This window comes from Gekko japonicus, unplaced genomic scaffold (assembly GCF_001447785.1).
Source record: "Gekko japonicus isolate JY-2015 unplaced genomic scaffold, Gekko_japonicus_V1.1 scaffold3491, whole genome shotgun sequence".
Lineage (NCBI taxonomy): Eukaryota > Metazoa > Chordata > Lepidosauria > Squamata > Gekkonidae > Gekko > Gekko japonicus.
The window spans coordinates 115338-118103 of NW_015161515.1; the positions used below are offsets into that span (position 1 = coordinate 115338).

At 44.9% G+C, this 2766-nt stretch overlaps 1 protein-coding gene across 1 annotated transcript in view; it reads right to left on the bottom strand.

Annotated features, from left to right (window-relative positions):
* UGP2 (UDP-glucose pyrophosphorylase 2) overlaps positions 1-1438 on the bottom strand; it is a 58823-nt gene extending 57385 nt beyond the window's left edge. The window contains exon 1 of the mRNA XM_015429247.1: positions 1348-1438. Coding sequence (XP_015284733.1) covers positions 1348-1366 — 19 coding nt within the window. The 5' untranslated portion in view covers positions 1367-1438. The remainder of the gene's footprint in view (positions 1-1347) is intronic.
* Between the last annotated feature and the right edge of the window lie 1328 nt (positions 1439-2766).

Below are 2766 nucleotides of genomic sequence, written 5' to 3' on the forward strand. Positions count from 1 at the left end.
GCCCACTTAAAACGGCTTTGCAGTCCTCCGTGCTCAATAAGACATCTGTTCTGCATTTTAAATGAACGCAAAACCCAGCACACCGTGGGGGAGGCCATTTTGTCCAAGCTAACACTTTCAAACAATTTGGCTAATAGTTAAAAAAAAAAAAAAAAAAGTAAAAACTGTCTAAGGGAGGATATACCTCAACTCCTAAGCCCAAGTGTTGAAATTTACGAGGAGGCTGGGAAAGACCATTGCGGTAAAGGGCAGCACAAGCGTCAAAAACGGTGCACGATGCCAGTATACGTTTGAACTCCAAGACGATCCTAATAACCCTTATAATTTACCAAGCCGATTTGTGACATTATACAACTGCCGGCTGGTGAAAATGTAAGTGAAATGCTTTTTATGCAAAATGGCCTCCTCCACTATTGGGTTTAAAAATTGCAACACACTCCCATAAAGGACTGAAAGGGATCTAGCTGTAACCAGACTGCTTAGTTCTCTCCTCAGCCTGCCTCTGTGCGTCTGCAGTTAGGACAGAACAATCGTATCGTGCTGGCTTACACAGTGCCCCAGAACTCAAAGGTCAAAGTATTCAGTACACCGTACACCCAGCTATCGAAAACCTGATCCAGGTTGACCGACTAGCCCGACTTATTAACAGAAATACTTTCCCTAACAAGCCTCTTTTTTTGGCACCAAAGAACAACACACTTGTATGGGGAGGGGGAGAAATGCCATAGCAGTGTATCAAAGTCATAAGGCCTTCTGGAAATGACTTTTTTTTAAAATGGGCTATTCCCAAATTTCGCAATAGACGATTCTGAAAGTCGAATCACGTACACACGGAGGAAAATACAAGGAGACAGGCACAACCTACCGAAAGCATCACATGCCAACATCTACCTAAACCTATTCCGGGCAGACACAGGATCGTCCATACCCATCAAGGGTTAGCCAGAGAGGCCAGGCGATAGATTGCGGGCTTATAACAGGGCAAAAAAAACCCTTCTGTAATCTGTCGTGTTCATAGCTGTCAACTATACAATTCCCCCCCTCCTCCTTTCAGAGTCTCTGCTTTTAGAGAAGGTACAAATGCACTTTGAAAGTCCAGACAAGTAAAGACGGTGGGTGTCTTGTTGGTACCTAAGCAGACCCTCAGGAAAAAAAAGGGAAAAATCTGTGCAACTGACCCAAAAACCATAATAGGTTTCAAGCTCCCTCCTTTCCAGCATCAACCCACCATCACCCTATGCGTTGACAGATGAAGCCTGTTTTATGGCAGCATTATGTCAAAAAATAATAACAGTCACAGACACTAAGCGGCTTGAAAGCATTTCAGAAGCGAAAAACGGTCCTTACCTTTTGCGAACGAGGACATTTTGGGGTCTTTTAGGAAAATAAATAACTCTCGGCTCTATAAATATAGAAAATTTAAGACATCTCTCTCCCCCCCCCCACCCTGGAAGGGGAAAGCTGACATCCTAACAACGCTTTTTCGCCCTGGAGGGAACCCTCTACTAATATCTGAAACCTCATCGCAGCCCATTTTTTTGTGCTGGATATTTATTATTCCCCCCCCCCCCATCCATATATATATTTTCAAGCGGAAATCCTACCAACACCTTTTCAACCCTGGAAGGGGAAAGCTGACATCCTAACAACGCTTTTTCGCCCTGGAGGGAACCCTCTACTAATATCTGAAACCTCATCGCAGCCCATTTTTTTGTGCTGGATATTTATTATTCCCCCCCCCCCCATCCATATATATATTTTCAAGCGGAAATCCTACCAACACCTTTTCAACCCTGGAAGGGGAAAGCTGACATCCTAACAACGCTTTTTCGCCCTGGAGGGAACCCTCTACTAATATCTGAAACCTCATCGCAGCCCATTTTTTTGTGCTGGATATTTATTATTCCCCCCCCCCCCATCCATATATATATTTTCAAGCGGAAATCCTACCAACACCTTTTCAACCCTGGAAGGGGAAAGCTGACATCCTAACAACGCTTTTTCGCCCTGGAGGGAACCCTCTACTAATATCTGAAACCTCATCGCAGCCCATTTTTTTGTGCTGGATATTTATTATTCCCCCCCCCCCCATCCATATATATATTTTCAAGCGGAAATCCTACCAACACCTTTTCAACCCTGGAAGGGGAAAGCTGACATCCTAACAACGCTTTTTCGCCCTGGAGGGAACCCTCTACTAATATCTGAAACCTCATCGCAGCCCATTTTTTTGTGCTGGATATTTATTATTCCCCCCCCCCCATCCATATATATATTTTCAAGCGGAAATCCTACCAACACCTTTTCAACCCTGGAAGGGGAAAGCTGACATCCTAACAACGCTTTTTCGCCCTGGAGGGAACCCTCTACTAATATCTGAAAAGATACCTGCCCAAACAGGGCTCCCTCTAAGCTGCGGAGTCTTGTGAGCGAAAATTCTTATTTTGCGGGATCCTGGCGTTAAAGTTGCGAGCAGTGGTCCCTCTAAGGTGAGTTAGTGTGGGCTAGCTCACAGTTTTTTAGCCTAAGTAGAACTTTTGCTTACAAGACTCCACACCTTAGAGGGAACATTGGTTGTGAGTTATTTGGCTCCTGCAGAAATCAGTTTGCTCTAGAGCCATCCCTTCCTGAGCTGAGACAAAAAAAAATGTGTGAGCCGGAGGCTAAAAAACTGCGAGCTGGCTCACACCAACTCGGCTCAGAGGGAACACTGGGCTCCAAATCTGGAGTCAAAAACCTGGAGTCCCAAGCAAGAAAGGCAGTCTA